The 14826-nt window shown below is 35.5% G+C and overlaps 1 protein-coding gene across 4 annotated transcripts in view; it reads right to left on the reverse strand.

Annotated features, from left to right (window-relative positions):
* DPP10 (dipeptidyl peptidase like 10) overlaps positions 1 to 14826 on the reverse strand; it is an 805225-nt gene that overhangs the window by 85648 nt on the left and 704751 nt on the right. For all 4 annotated transcript variants that reach the window (XM_086367433.1, XM_086367444.1, XM_086367459.1 and 1 more), the window contains one exon: positions 9192 to 9230. In XM_086367433.1, the coding sequence (XP_086223559.1) occupies positions 9192 to 9230 (39 nt within the window). The remainder of the gene's footprint in view (positions 1 to 9191; positions 9231 to 14826) is intronic.

Below are 14826 nucleotides of genomic sequence, written 5' to 3' on the forward strand. Positions count from 1 at the left end.
TCCCTGGAGTTTGCTCAAAGTTGGTGATGCTATCCAACCATCTCATCCTCTGTTGCCTCCTTCTTTTGCCTTCATTCTTTTCCAGCATCAGGGTCTTTTCCAATGAGTTGGCTCTTCACATCACGTGACCAAAGTATTGGAGCTTCAGCATCAGCATCAGTCCATCCCCTGAATGAAGCAGGGTTGATTTCCTTTAGGCTTGACTGGTTGAATTTCCATGCTGTCAAAGGGACTTTTAAGAGTCTTCTCCAGCACCATAATTCAAAAGCAATAATTTCTTGGCACTCCACCTTCTTTATCTCACATCTCTACATGACTACTGGAAAAAAAACATAGCTTTGTCTATAAAGACCTTTGTGAGCAAAGGAATGTTTCTGCTTTTTAATACACTGTCTAGGTTTGTTATAGCTTTCCTTCCAAGGAGATAGAGTCTTCTAATTTTATGGCTGCGGTCACTGTCTGTATTGATTTTGGAGCCAAAAAAAATAAAATCTGACATTGCTTCCACTTTTCCCCCTTCTATTTGCCATGAAATGATGGCACCAGATGCCATGATCTTCGTTTTTTGAATGTTGAGTTTCAATCCGGCTTTTTTACTGTCCTCTTTCACCCTCATCTAAAGAGACTCTTTAGTTCCTCTTCACTTTCCATCATTAGAATGGTATCGTCTACATATCTGAGGTTATTGATATCTCTCCTGGCAATCTTGATTCCAGTATGTGAGCCATCTAGCCTGTCATTTTATATGATGTACTCTGCATATAAGATAAATAAGCAAGGTGACAGTTATTTGGCCTTGTTCTATTCCTTTCCCAATTTGGAACCAGTCAGTTGTTCCATGTCCATTTCTAACTGTTGCTTCTTGACCCACATGCAGGTTAGTCAGGAGACAGGAAAGGTGGTCTGGCATTTTCATCCCTTCTGATGTATAGAAAAGTCTTATGGACTAGGTGGGAGAGCGAGAGGGTGGGAAGATTTGGGAGAATGGCATTGAAACATGTAAAATATCATGTATGAAATGAGATGCCAGTCCAGGTTCGATGCACGATACTGGATGCTTGGGGCTAGAGCACTGGGACGACCCAGAGGGATGGTATGGGGAGGGAGGAGGGAGGAGGGTTCAGGATGGGGAACACATGTATACCTGTGGCAGATTCATTTTGATATTTGGCAAAACTAATACAATTATGTAAAGTTTAAAAATAAAATAAATAAATAAATAAATAAATAAAAAAGAATTTTCCATAGTTCATTGTGATCCACCTAGTCAAAGGCTTTAGCATAGTACAAAAAGCAGAGGTAGATATTTTTCTGGAGTTCCATTGCTTTTTCCATGATCCAGTGGATGCTGGCAATTTGATCTCTTGTCCCTCTGCCTCTTCAAAACCCAGTTGGTACATCTGGAATTTCACAGATCACATACTGTTGAAATTGAAGGATTTTGCACATAAACTTGCTAGCATGTGAAATGAGTGAAATTGTACTGTAGTTTGAACATTCTTTGGCATTACTCTTCTTTGGGATTGGAATAAAAACTGACCTTTTCCACTCCTGCAGTCACTGCTGAGTTTTCCAAATTGCTGACAAAATGAGTGCAGCGGTTTAACAGCACCATCTTTTTAGGATTTGAAATAGCTTAGCTGGAATTCATCTACCTCCCCTAGCTTCATTAGTAGTAATGCTTTCTAAGGCCCACTTGACTTCAAACTCCAGGATGTCTGGCTGCAGGTGAGTGATCACACCATAGTGATTATCAGTGGTAACATCAAGACCTTTTTGTATAGTTCTCTCTTGCCACCTCTTCATAATCTCTACTGCGTCTTTTAGGTCATTACTGTCTGTCCTTTATCATGTCCATCTTTGCAAGCAATATTCTCTTGATATCTCCAATTTTCTTGAAGAGATCTCTATTCTTTCCCATTCTATTATTTCCCTCTATTTCTTTTCATTGTTCATTTAAGAAGACATTTTTATATCTCCTTGTTCTTCTCTGGAACTCTGCATTCAGTATACCTTGCAATTTCTCCTTTGACTTTTGCTTCTCTTCTTTCATCAATAGTTTTTAAGCCTCCTCAAATAACCCCTTTACCTTCTTGAATCTCTTCTTGTTTGGGATGGTTTTGGTCACTGCCTCCTATACATTGTTTTGAACCAGTCTATAGTTTTTCAGGCACTCTGTCTACCAGATCTAATCCCTTAATCTGTTTATCACTGCCACTGTTTAATCATAAGGAATTTGATTTAGATCATACCTTAATGGCCTAGTGGTTTTCCCTACTCTCTTAAATTTAAACCTGAATTTTGTAGTAAGGTGCTCATGATCCGAGCCACAGACAGCTCCAGGTTTTGTTTTTGCTGACTCTATAGAGCTTCCCCATCTTTGGCTGCAAAGAACATAATCAATCTGATTTTTATATTGACCATCTGGTGATATCCATTTCTCAAGTTATCTCTTTGGCTTTTGGAAAAGGGTGTTTACTGTGACCAGCCTGTTCTCTTGAACAGTCTCTCTGTTAGACTTTGCTCTGCCTATTTTGTACTCCGAAGCCAAACTTGCCCGTTATTCTGGATATTTCTTGACTTTCTACTTTTGCATTCCAATCCCCCATGATGAAAAAGGACTTCTTTTTAGTGTTAGTTCTAGAAGATGTTGTAGGTCTTCATAGGACTGGTCAACTTCAGCTTGTTTTCCATCAGTGTTTGGGGAATAGACTTGGATTACTGTGATGTTAAATGGTTTGCCTTGGAAAGGAACCAAGATCATCTGTCATTTTTGAGATTGCACCCAAGTACCACATTTCAGTCTCTTTGGTTGACTATGAGGGTTACTCCAATTCTTCTAAGGGATTCTTGCCCACAGTAGTAGGTATAATGGTAATCTGAATTAAATTCACCCATTCCTGTCCAGTTTAGTTCACTGTTTTCTAAGATGTTGATGTTCAATCTTGCCCTCTCCTGCTTAATCATGTCCAATTTACCTTGATTCATGAACCTAAAATTGCAGGTTCCTATGCAATATTGTTCTTAACAGCATCCAACTTGACTTTCACCACCAGACACATCCACAACTGAGTGTCATTTCTGCTTTGGCCCAGCCACTTCACTCTTTTTGGAACTAATGATGATTGTCCTCTGCTCTTCCCTAGGAGCATACTGGACACCTTCCAACCTGGGAGGCTCACATTCTAGTGTCATATCTTTTTGCCTTTCATACCATTCATGGAGTTCTTGTGGCAAGAATACTGAAGTGATTTGTCATTTCTCCCTCCAGTGGACCATGTTTTGTCAGAACTCTTCATTATGACCCATCTGTCTTAGATGACCTTGCATGGCATGGCTCATAACTTCAATGAGTTACACAAGCCCCTTCTCCAAGACAAGGCTGTGATCCGTAAAGGGGAAGAGTGACTATACATATGGTATAAAGTAAGGCTTTGATATGGTTTCCTTAACAGGTCTTCAGAATGGCTCAAGCACTGTTAAATGACCTGATCCTCCACTCTCTCTCATCTCTTCTTCCTTCCTTCTGCATCCTGCATTTTTCTGCTCCAGAGTCTGCACATTTTAACTTTTTTCCCTCACTTTGTCTGGCTCTTTCTCAGCCCTCACTCTTTCTTTCACTCTCTTTTTTGGTGGAACTCATTTATTTTGATGATTAATGTTGATATACAATGTTGTGTTAGGTATACAGCAAACTGAATCGGTAATACATATATCCACTTTTTTAGATTTTTCCCATATAGGCCATTACAGAGCACTGAGTAGATTTCCCTGTGCTATACAATAGGTTCTTCTTATTTATCTATTTTGTTTATACTCATGTGTGCTCAGTCACTCAGTTGTGCCCAACTCTTTGCAACCCCTTGGCTATAGCCCACCAGGCTACTCTGTCCATGGGACTCTCCAGGCAAGAATACTGGAGTGGGTTGCCAGTTCCTTCTCCAAAGGATCTTCCTAACCCTGGTATCAAACCCATGTCTCCTGGGTCTTCTGCATTGAAGGTGGATTCTTTACCACTGACACCTGGGATAGTAGTGTGCATACATCAATGCCAGTTTCCCGATTTATCCCTCCCTTCCCTTCCCCCTCAGTAACCAAAGTTGGTTTCTACATCCGTGACTTTTTCTGTTTTGTAAGTAAATTCATTTGTACCATCTTTTAAAAGTTCCACATTTAAGCAATAACTTAGGTTATTTGTCTTTCTCTGACTTACTTCACTTAGTATGACAATGTCTAGGTCCATCCATGCTGCTGCAAAAAGATCTTCATTGATCTCATCCTTTCTCTGCTCTAAATCTACCTTATCAGGCAGGTGTTTTCTGGTAATCCCATGTAAATTGTGATTGGGGAAACTAGATCATCCAACTGTATTTGAATCCCCCATCACTCTTTTAGCGACTTTCTATTTTGTCCATACCACCTAATACCATCCAACATATATTTTATATATGTATTCGTTTGTTTGTATATGAATGGATGTGTGTATGTGTGCATATAGGTAGGTAAGTAGATGAGAAGTAGAAGGGGTTCTTCTAGAATGTAAGCTCCATGAAGCAAAAACCTTGTATTCTTCACTGCTCTGCATTTGGCACCCAGGACAGTGACTATTGCATAAGCTGTATTTAATAATCATTTATTGAATGAATAAGCAAATTAATAACTATTTAATAATCTCAAGTCTGATTATAGTTTCATTAGTAAAATAGAAATATCTTACTAATATTTCTATCTTACTAATAGAAAATATAATAAATATTTTTACTCTTTTTAAATTATTCTATTTATTTATTTTATTCTATTGTTACTAATAGAAAATATAATAAATATAAAAAAATAAAAATATTATTTTTACTGTATACTGTATGGACACTCATGAAAATGTAAATGGTATGTGTAATAAATTTGAAAGTCTGAACTAATACAACACAAGGGTGGGAAAAATGCTTTGCAAGGCAGATAATAAATACTGACAAGATATTTGATTGAGTGAATCACATTCTGCAGTGCGATTTGTTGTTCAGTCTCTCAGTCATGTCTGACTATTTGTGACCCCATGGAATGCAGCAGACCAGGCTTCCCCTGTCCTTCACCATCTCCTGAAGCTTGCTCAAACTCATGTCTATTGAGTTACTGATGCCATTCAACCATCTCATCCTCTATCATCCCCTTCTCCTACCTTCAATCTTTCCCAGCATCAGGGTCTTTTCTAGTGAGTTGGCTCTTTGCATCAGTTGGCCAAAGTATTGGAGCTTCAGCTTCAACAACAGTCCTTCCAGTGAATATTCAGGACTGATTTCCTTTAGGATTGACTCGTTTGATCTCCTTGCAGTCCAAGGGACTCTCAAGAGTCTTCTCCAACACCACAGTTCAAAAGCATCAATTCTTCAGCTCTCAGGCTTCTTTATAGTCCAACTCTCATATCCATACATGACTACTGGAAAACCATAGCTTTGACTAGACAGACCTTTGCTGGCAAAGTAATGTCTCTGTTTTTTAACAGGTTTGTCTTAGCTTTTATTCCAAGGAGCAAGTGTCTTTTAATTTCATGGCTGCAATCACCACCTGCAGTGATTTTGAAGCCCAAAAAAGAAAGTCTGTCACTCTTTCCATTGTTTCCCCATCTATTTGCCATGAAGTGATGTGACCAGATGCCATGATCTTCGTTTTTTGAATGTTGAGTATTATCACAGCTTTTGTACTCTCCTCTTTCACCTTCATCAAGAGGCTCTTTAGTTCCTCTTCACTTTCTGCCATAAGGGTGGTGTTACCTGCATATCCAAGGTTCTTGATATTTCTCCCAGCATTCATCCAGCCCAGCATTTCCCATGATGTACTGTGCATATAACTTAAATAGGCAGGGTGACAATATGCAGCCTTGATGTACTCCTCCCCAATTTGGAACCAGTCTATTGTTCTATGTCTGGTTCTAACTGTTGCTTCTTGCCCTGCATATAGGTTTCTCAGGAGGCAGGTAAGGTGATCTTTATTCCCATCTCTTGAAGAATCTTCCATAGTTTGATTTGATCCACACAGTCAAAGGCTTTAGCAGAGTCAAAGCAGAAGTAGATGATTTTCTTATATTCTCTTGATTTTTCTATGAACCACTGGATGTTGGCAACTCTGATAGAGTCAAGAATTCTGTATTTTCTATCCCTTGCCTATATGTAATATCTCTCTCTGCCTTTTCAATGGGATTTCTTCTGTCTGAAGTAAGCTTTCACTCATCTTTTTTGTGCTATATCTTCCTCATTTTTTACTTAAACTCAAAACAGAAACCATTTTTAAATCTCTGTAGCTAGAAAGCCCCTCTTATTTAGGAAATCTATCCCTGGAGACTCTAAGTAGTACTCTGTATTCATCTCTCATGACTTTCAGTGCACTCTATTATATGGTTGACTTCCTTCACTAGGCAAGTAATAATTAAAGTAAGTTTGTAATTTTATTTTTTTTCCCTAGGACACAGTAGGTGACCTACTTATAACTGCACAGATGAATGCATGTGTACAATGGGCAAAAATATTTGTTACATATATCACTTTATCCACTACATTTACTCCAAACTATTGGCTCCTCCCTATTCAAGATTCTGCTCCTGTGCTTTACTCCAAAATTAAATCTGAGCATTGTCCTTTTTATGTTAGTCCCTCTTCCTCCAATTCTCATACCTTGGAAATAGTTCATTTTAAGGAATAGATGGGGGTTATAATTACTAATACATTTCTGGGTTTAAAAACTTTCACCACCGGACAGAAACTAGTTATACAGCTCTATATAGAGCCTTTCCTACAATCAAATAAAGAATGAAGCCAATCTCACTGTCCATGTTTATGACCTTAAGCAAGGCAGTGTTTATGACACACAGGCCAATGAACTGAGGATAGCACACTTTACCTCTTGACCAAACATTTTTTATACTGGTTATTCCAATTATAAGTCTCTTGAAAGCTAGGAGAAACATGCTCACTTCTCTCTGCTCTTCTCACCAAACAGAAAACAAGCATGAGTATTACATTAAATTTCTCATTTTCTTGGAAATTTGCTTCACCTTATAACACATTCTCATCCTTTTAATTTCACCAAATTCTAAGTATTTCATGAAATTCCCTTAGAACTTTTGGAGAAAAAATCAACTGTAACAAACTACTTCCTACATTTTCTTATTGAATACTTGATAACTGTGTTTTTTGTAAATTTCTATTAAATATTCATAAATTTGGGACTTAAAATATAGGTAACATAATCCTAAAAGTTCATGCATTGTGTTGTTGTATGTTTATTATGAATGTCACTGACAATTAAAGTAGGTTTAATAATGCAGGTAATTTAGAATAAATCCATATCTGTTTTTATTATTTTCAATTATTTAACTTAATTTTGATTTTTTTTTGTGCTAAATAAAGTCAGTTTTTCCCTCAATTTAATTTTGCACACTGATTACAATTAAATAGTTCATATTGTTATCTATGGAGAAAGAGATGACAGATGGATGATAAACAGACAGGCAGATAGGGAGAGAGATATATCTACAGCACATTCACAATCTTTCTTTCTCTTTTTTTTTTTTATTCAACAGGTACATATGGAACTCTTCTTATAACCAGACTGTATTTTAAGCATTTGTTATATAATTCATAAAAAAAAATGAACAAAATTCTTGTCCTTGTGAAGTTTGTAAAAAAAAAATCACAGAACTAACTGTGTAAGTTTACATAAATATTGCACTGGACTTTAAGTTTTATTGGGGGATGTTATTTGATTAGGGTGTTTTGAAGAGGTGCCTTCTTAAGCAGGTAATATAGGCTGAAGTTTGACAAATAAGCAACTTTCAGGTAAGAAAGCAATTGAGAAAATTCTGTTCAGAAGGAAGAGTTCACATAAAGGTCTGGTGAATATGAGGCTAATGGAGAAAATGGGAGAAAAGATGATATGACAGAGCTGGAAAAGATAATATGACAGAGCTGGAAAAGCTTTCAAATTAATCTCTTATAGACCCTTTAAGGATGTTGGTCTTTATCTGTAGAACAAAGGGGAGATACAAATTTTCAGTTGTGAGAGAATATCAGAGTGTTTGGGGCAGTAGAATTAGCTATGTGTTTTGAAAAGATCACTCAGGCAGGCTGAAATGTGGAGAACAGATTGGCAGCTTCCTAAGGGACTGAGAGTTCACCAGTCAAGGAGGATGTGCAGTGCTAATAGTTTGATCCTGTATAGTGTTTGTGAATTGGAGAAAAGTAAATGACGTGAAGTCTTTGAGAGTAAATCAAAATAACTTGGTGATGAGTAACATACGCAGATAAGGATACGAAAAGTTCAATAATCCTCAGTAGGTTTATGATTTTGATAGCTGGGTGGATAAATACGTCTGTGACTTCTATGATAAGAATACAGACTTACTGGAAGAGAATGGAGTTTAGTTTGAACCTGAGGAGTATGCTGTTACTTTTATAGATTTAGGAGAAGATGCCAAGCATATATCAGAACTCAGAGAATTGAGCTGCCAGGGGCTATACAGTCAGAGGTAGCAATTGAAACCACAGATGTATATGACACCCAGGGAGAGAATATGAAATAAAAGAGCACTGTAAAGAACAAAACAAATCAAAACCAAATAAGCCAAGCAAAACATTTCCTTTGCAAAAAGCAGTGATGAAGTTAGTAGTAAAATGGGTTTATCTATATTTGAATAATCTTGTGTTTCCTTCTGAAATATCCAGTTAGCACGTTGTGGAGACATTTGTGATCATCTGGATTCTAGCTCCATTTACATCACAAGCTAGCACTGTGTAAACTAGAAAATATCTAAGGAAATGTTCATCTGAATAGCAATTTATGTGGAGATTTGGTCAGCTTTCTGGGCAACTTGAGCAATGCTGATGGTTCTTAGTTTATATAGGCTGCACCTTTTTATTCAACACAAATATTTACTTTTATGAATGGTCCCGAAAATGGATCCTGGTAATAATTCAACAACTTGCGTTCTATTAAAAAAAAAAGTAATCTTTTCACAAATGATGTCATAAAACACAGGTCATATATATTTTAACAAAAAAGACTCACTTACTCAAGCATAACAGAGCCTAAAATTCATAGAACTGAAATAACTTTTAAGAAAAAGTTATATATAAAACAAAAGAGTGAATATGGTAGAGATGATGACAAAATGTGACATAAAGAGACCGTCTATACCATACCTGTTTAGACAGCCAGGTATCTGATGTCATCTCATATTTCTGAAACAGAACAATTAAATCCATGAAGTATCTAAAGACCAGAATGAACATGCATTGATTTCACTTTTTTCCAACAATGTTATCCTTCAGGCACTTTTCCCCTCCTTGCAGCTAGTGAAATACCATGAGAAATCCCATTGTCATTATTGATTTAAGCTGAATGAATAAGTACAGAACTGAAATGAAATGCTATTTTAATTACAACATCTTTTCTTTGGTGAACCCCTTCAGGATTCTCAGTTGTGCTTCACCAGAAATAGAAGATAACTTTCCAATTCTGTTTGATTACATCATTCAAACTGTTTTGAGTCACTAGACACTGTCTCTTTTCACCTCTGGCCATCATCAGAATACAAAATGATTAAGACCTTCCAAAAAAACTGGGCAAACAGCCAGGAATAAAATTTAAGTGTGGACATACTGTCATTCGATCCAGTCTTACCATAGTCACTCTTTCCTCCTAGGTAAAATAATTAAACATTCGAAATGGCAAAGCTTTTTGTATCTTTAGAATAATTTCACACATGATCAGAATAAAGTTACATATCAAAAAGCAAAATTAGACTAATCTCAATTTGAATATGTGTATATAAGGCAAATTTTAGTAATGCTATTTACATGTAGCAACTTATATCTTATGGTTCTCTGGAAAAATGATTCTATAATAAAAGTATTCAAATGGAGAAAACTAAATCAGAATATATTGGTGATTTTACCTGTATGCCAAATTATATCACTTCAAATTATAAATAATAATAATTATTTATTTATAGTTTGTTTTTACCAATTTGCCCTTTTAAATACATGTTATTATTACATAACTACTAACCATTTCCCCTTTTCAGGGCATTTCTCTTCAAATAGATTTTTTCTTAATTTATCTACCTAAATCAGAAAAACATCTAACTGAATCATTCCTTGATTTCCTATTCATATTTTGACAGTAATCATCCTTGATGTCTGTAAAACACAGATATGACACGGAGAGAGGGGAGGAGAGGGTGAGATGTATAGAAAGAGTAACATGGAAACTTACATTACCATATGTAAAATAGATAGCAACAGGAATTTGCTATATGGCTCAGGAAACTCAAACAGGGGCTCTGTATCAACCTAGAGGGGTGCAATGGGGAGGAAGATGGGAGGGAGGTTCAAAAGGGAGGGGATATATGTACACCTATGGCTGATTCATGTTGAGGTTTGACAGAAAACAGCAAAATTCTGTAAAGCAATTATCCTTCAATAAAAAAACGTATCAGTGCCCCTGCTTATTAGTGTCACTAAGTTTTGTTACAATGCACAAAGGTCCAAAATTTCACATGCAATTATTTGTCTTACTATTTCAATCATAGTAGAAAGCAAAATCTTTCTAACTCCATAAAGAAATTGAAATAGAATATCAATAAGGTATCAATTCTGGAACATGATTGGGTTCCCATAGCTTTTCTGTTGAAGCATTTTGCCTATATAGATTATCCCTACCTATATAGACAATTGACAGGTTTTCTCTAACTAGAACATACGCATGAACAATTTGTAAATGACTGTGTAATCAACTGACTAGGAAACCATCCAGAACACTTAAATAAATAATGAAATTCTGATCAGCCTATAAGCCAGTCAGATGGAAGAAGATAATTAAAACATACTTTCTAACAAGCACAAGCTAAATGTAAAGAACATTAGTGAAACCCAGTAAGGAAGTGGCTGATGCCCATCTGTTGTACTTTGTTGTCATATCTATGCTCATCTTTCCAATCACAGATAACTTTTTTCCTCTTTAGTTCTACCCTTTACAGACCATTTAAAAATAATGTTTAAAAATACTTGTATAATTTGCATATAGTGAAATGTATAGGTCTTAAGTGTATGTGATGAGTTTTGATAAATGTATTTACCTCCCATTAAGACATGAGAATTTTACATTTTTAAACACATTCCCTCAAGTCCCTTCACAGAGGTTTCAAAAGACAGCTACTCCTACAAACTCTTTTTCCATAAATAGTTTTGCCTGTTTTAGAAATTCAGATAACTGGAGTCACATTATATATTCTTTTTTGTGGGGTTTCTTTCACATCACATGTTTTTGAGATTCATTCATACTGTTGAGTATATCAGCATTCTGTTTCAAGTGGCAGATTGGAATGTCATTGTATTGATATGCTTTGTTTTGTTCATCAGAAGTTTCCAATTTTGATGATGTATACTTTATTTTTTTCTTTTACAATAAATGATTACTTTGTCTATTCAATATAGTGAACTTATATTCCATCTTTTCATCTAGAAGATTGATGGTACTAGCTCTTAGATTTAAGACTTCAATGTGTCTCAAATTAGTTTTAGAATATAATGTAAGAAATGTCAACCATCCTTGTATTTTCCATCTGATTACTGATAGTTCCAGCATCATTTCCCCCAATTGAATTGTTTTGGCACCTATGTTGATTATTGATCATATAAATATGGATCTATTTCTAGAAAGACTATTCAGTACAAGTGATCTATTCGTGTGTGTGTTCTCTTCCTCCACTACAATCTCAGTTTCTGTCTTTCTGGTTATTCCTGAAACTATGTAGTAAATCTCCAATTTTTTTTTCTTTTTTAACTGGATTGATTTAGCTGGCCAGGTATTTTGCATTTCCAAATGCATTTTAAAACCATCCTTTCTATTTCTACCATAAAAATCTGCTGAGATTTTAATTGGTATTGTATTGAAACTACAGTTTAATTTGAGTAGAACTGACATCTCCAACATTAAGTCTTTCGATACAGGTATGTAGCTTAGCTTCTATTTATGTAGGTCTTTTCCAATGCCTTGCAGGAATGATTTAGTTTTCAATATTAGGACTTTGCCACTCTTTGTTAAACATATTCATATGCATTTCATTTTTTAAAGATCTTAATAATATTTTTATTTTCCATCATAATATTCAGTCAGTTCAGTTCAGTTTTTTGGTCACGTTTGACTCTTTGTGACCCCATGAACTGTAGCACCCAGGCTTTCCTGTCCAACACCAACTCCCAGAGCTTGCTCAAATTCATGTCTATCGAGTCAGTGATGCCATCCAACCATTTCATTCTCTGTCATCCCCTTCTCTTTCTGACTTCAATCTTTCCCAGCATCAGGGTCTTTTCCAATGAGTCAGTTCTTTGCATCAGGTGGCCAAAGTATTGGAGTTTCAGATTCAGCCTCAGTCGTTCAAATGAATATTCAGGACTGATTTCCTTTAGGATTGACTGGTTTAATTTCCTTGCTGTACAAGGGACTCTCAAGATTTTTATCCAATACCACAATTCAAAAGCATCAATTCTTTGGTGTTCAGCCTTCTTTATGGTCCATTGCTCATATCCATACATGTCTACTAGAAAAACTTTAGCTTTGACTGTAAAGACCTTTGTCAGCAAAGTAATGTCTCTGCTTTTTAACATGCTATCTAGGTGTGTCATAGATTTTCTTCCAAGGAGTAAGTGTCTTTTAATTTCATGGCTGCCATCACCATCTGCAATGATTTTGGAGCCCAAGAAAATAAAGTCTGTCACTGTTTCTATTGTTTCTCCATCTATTTGTTATCTATTTCCATTGTTTCCCCATCTATCATAATAATACCAGTCTTAAAGATACATTTTGTTGCTTCTTAAATCTTTCTTTGAAATAAGTGTAAACTTACAGACAAGTTAAAAGACCTGTTCAAGAAGCATCTTCATATCCCTTAGACATATTCCTCATGTATTTATATTTTGATACATTTGTTTTATTTTTATATCTCTCTATTGTTTCTAAACTATTTGTGAGTCTAGTAGAAATTTTTTTTTTTCAAAATCAATTAGAAATTTAATTTTTTTCTAAACAATTTGATAGCAATTTTGAAGTATTGTTTCCATTTACCCCAGAATAATTCAGTGAGGATTTCTTAAGAAAACTGTGGTATCCTATATTATTAATAAAATGTTTTTACAGTAAAAGAATAATAATCAGGAAACAGAACAAACAATTGAAGTTGACTGCTGGAGTCCAGCTCCAGCAGCCAGGGAATCAGCCTGAAGGGATGAGCGGGTGTCAGCAGAGAATGATGTTTATTTTGACTCAAGGTGCAGGACTGCATGTTTATTTCAAGCTTCAGGTTCTCTTTTATACTTTGACAAAAGCATTAGGTCAGAGGTTTGACATTTTCAGTTCCCCCTCACCCAGATTTATTGTCTCCAGAAATTACTGTTGCCCTTCAGAGTTCCTGCTTCAGCAAATCGGTTTTACTATCCGTTATCTACTTCCTTTTATGTTTCCTATACTTAACTTGTGATTACATTGTAACTCATGCCACATCCCTCAGTTTATTTCTTATCTTTCTAAATCCTATTTTCCCCTAGTATCTTAAGCTCACTATCTCCTAAAAAGGCTTCTAGCTATTAATATCTCTAAAATTCCTAATCTCCATAAGCTATAGTAAAATATGCCAACACTACAACATTTCTTAAATTTTTAGCTTCTAACTATTCTTAATTACTCCTAAACCTTAAACTCAGCAAACTTCTTTTGCCATAAACATTTCCCTCACAAACAGGTCTCAGATAACAATTCTTCCCATGGCCTCAAGCTGTGGCCTACGTGCTCATCCTGGAACATTCTTTGTAAAGATCCTTGAACAAATGTCAATGGTTAACTTTATGAATTATTTTCTGGGCACAACTGCAGAAGGCTTTGTGCTTTCTCATGCTTCTCTCAAGAACAATAAGCACCTTAACATTCTTTCCAGCCAACTCAACCGAAGAAAGGAAAGAACAAATCAGAATCACAAGACCTAACTCCTTCATCCTGGGACCGTGGCTGCAGGATGAGGAGAGGGGGTTGGGGTCGTGCTTCCATTTTGTCAGTAATGCCTAACGTGGCTCCTGACAGTTGATGCCTTGACGTATAAAAATAAGCTGAGAAATTCTCTTATGAATTGTGACCTATTCTGGTATTTTTGGTAAATTTATTACATTTTGTTTATACAATAATATTATCTACAAATAAAGATAATTTTACTTCTTCCTTGCCAATCATCATGATAGATATTCCATGAAAGTTACTCTGACTAGAGTCCCTAATATTTATTTAATGTGTAGAGTTAGACTGTCTATCCTTACTTTATTGTTGATCTTAAGGTAAACATGGATAATGTTTCACCATTGAATATAATATTTGTTGGTTATTTTGTGGGTATCCTGCATCAGAATGGAGATATTACTTTCTATTCATTTATGTTGAAAGTTATCATGAATGGATGTTGAGTTTTGTTAGTTGCTTTTTCTTCATCTAAGATAATTGCCTACTTGTTTTTCTATTTTTTTCTGTTAAAATAGTGAATTACATTGATTTTAAATATAAACTAATCTTAAATTCCAGGCTAAAATCCTATTTAGTCATGATGCATTATTCTTTATATTCACCAGAAGGATATATTAATATGCTAAAAATGTTTTATATACATATTCACAACAGATATCAGTCTAAAATGTTCTTTTTAATGTCTTTGTCTAGTTTTGATAACAGGACAATGTTCTCTTATAAAAATATCCTGCCTGAGGACAGTGTTATCTTAAAATGTAAATTATGGGA

Source organism: Bos grunniens, chromosome 2 (genome assembly GCF_055505025.1).
Source record: "Bos grunniens cultivar Pamir isolate PY7600 chromosome 2, Bosgru_T2T1.0, whole genome shotgun sequence".
Lineage (NCBI taxonomy): Eukaryota > Metazoa > Chordata > Mammalia > Artiodactyla > Bovidae > Bos > Bos grunniens.